The sequence below is a fragment of the Myxocyprinus asiaticus genome, chromosome 46 (assembly GCF_019703515.2).
Source record: "Myxocyprinus asiaticus isolate MX2 ecotype Aquarium Trade chromosome 46, UBuf_Myxa_2, whole genome shotgun sequence".
NCBI classification, from domain to species: domain Eukaryota; kingdom Metazoa; phylum Chordata; class Actinopteri; order Cypriniformes; family Catostomidae; genus Myxocyprinus; species Myxocyprinus asiaticus.
The window spans coordinates 23,057,682-23,059,664 of NC_059389.1; the positions used below are offsets into that span (position 1 = coordinate 23,057,682).

Genomic DNA, 1,983 nt, shown 5'->3' on the forward strand with positions numbered 1-1,983 from the left:
TTGACAGAAAACAATTAAATTGTATGCGAATCCTAACTGTGTTCAGGCATGTCAGAGGCATAAAGTTTTCCCCACGAAAACTTGTGCTCTTCATCTTCCACGGATCCCAGTGCCAGAATTCCGCCTACTCGTCTACCATTGATTACTCAAGTAACAGTTGATCCAGTATGACGTCAAGTAGGCCGGGCGACCGGTGTTTTCATAAACTCTGCTCTTGCTACAGGTCCGCTCAATTCGGTTTGGATTTGTATGCACGCATGAAGAAGCGCGGTCTCGGTCGGAGACTTCAGAAGAGATTGTACGAAGCTCTCGGACATTCGTATTCTTGTCTTTTCGCACATATCCCTACTGTTGCCAAAAACATGACGGGGTCTGAGATCTCCCAAATCCTGAAAGAAGGCGAGCTGGAGAAAAGGAGCGAAAATCTTCTCCAGTTCTGGAAGAGAAAGACCTGCGTTCTCACCACAGACAGCTTGAACATCTACGCCGACACCCAGAAGAAAACCAAGAGCAAAGAGTTCAAGCTGCAGTCTATTAAGAAGGTCGATTGTGTCGAACGCACCGGCAAGTTCGTCTACTTCACCATTGTAACGACAGACAATAAGGAGATTGACTTTCGCTGCTCGGGCGAGGAGAACTGCTGGAATGCCGTGATCACAATGGCTCTGATTGACTTTCAGAACAGAAAAGCCATTCAGGACTTTAAAACGCGACAAGAAACAGAGAACACGTCTCTGGGACAGCAAGAAAGATGCCAGGCCAGAGCACCATAAGATGTTGATCCAAGCCATATATGGTAAGAAATTCCTTAAAACGTGCAAACATGTGAATTATGTCGGTTATATAGGCTACATCTATACTAAATGAAACATAACCTATATGTGATATGGTGATTAACATATGTTATGTATGACATAATTAACCAACATCTTGTTAGACATGATCACCTACTGTTTGACAAATATTTGATTTAAAAACACACTATCAATGGCATAGAGGCTACATACAGATGAATAATGTTATATTATGGTGGTATACTGTAGGAAAACCCAAATCACTTATTCAGTTTTTTTGTTTGACTTGCTTAGAGATATACAGGAGTGAATCCTGATGCTTGGACCAAAGTGAAGACAATGTCGGCATGTCTGAAAGGAGCCCATGTGCTCGGGTAAAGGAGGATCCTTGAGCTGGTCCATGAAGGTCTTTGGAAACCTGAAATGATTTCAACTGGCCAAACCCAACAAGACTGAATTCTTGAACTTTCTTAACTGCCTCGATGTTGTTCGATGAGGTGTTGGATATGTACTACGTGTAAATGTATCTATTTATTTTTTCCAAAGGAATGCTGCAAATACCAATGTTGTATTAAGTTATTTCATTATGTATTTATTTAAATAAATTTTCACAAAGCTCAGTTTTTATCTGACTGGATGTCTTCATTTGAAATATTTGACAATGTCTTCATAAAAAAGTACTTCGTAAGTAGTTTGAGAAGCAGCACTAGTGCAATATTGCTTTTGCAGTGGTCATACAATCATAATAGCTATACATTTCGGATATACTCTGTAGTCTGAAGGAAAGCCAGACATTACTTCAGGGAGTGGAAAGTCCCCTCTTGTGGAAGTGACTCCTTCATTCAAATATGTGGTGGCATTGTTTGTTAGATAAATAGCTCAATAGACCTGTTATATGGGATTGCAATACACTTGTATTATGAGAATGCCACACCCACTTCCTGAAACATGTTTAAAGAAGTTCATTATACTGCAACATTTCAATCTACACTCACTGAGCATTTTATTAGGTACATCTGTACATCTACTTATTCATGCAATTATCTAATCAGCCAGTCGTGTGACAGCAGTGCAATGCATAAAATCATGCAAATATGGGTCAGGAGCTTCAGTTAATGTTCACATCAACCATCAGAATGGGGAAAAATGTGATTTCAGTGATTTTTACCGTGGCATGATTGTTGGTGCC

At 40.1% G+C, this 1,983-nt stretch overlaps 1 protein-coding gene across 1 annotated transcript; it reads left to right on the top strand.

Moving 5' to 3' along the window:
* Positions 1 to 216: 216 nt before the first annotated feature.
* LOC127436200 (pleckstrin homology-like domain family A member 2) lies at positions 217 to 1,414 on the top strand. The gene is made up of 2 exons (XM_051690216.1): positions 217 to 796; positions 1,089 to 1,414. Exon 1 carries the CDS (start codon positions 258 to 260, stop codon positions 771 to 773), a length of 516 nt encoding a protein of 171 aa, XP_051546176.1. The 5' UTR covers positions 217 to 257; the 3' UTR covers positions 774 to 796; positions 1,089 to 1,414.
* Positions 1,415 to 1,983: the final 569 nt, after the last annotated feature.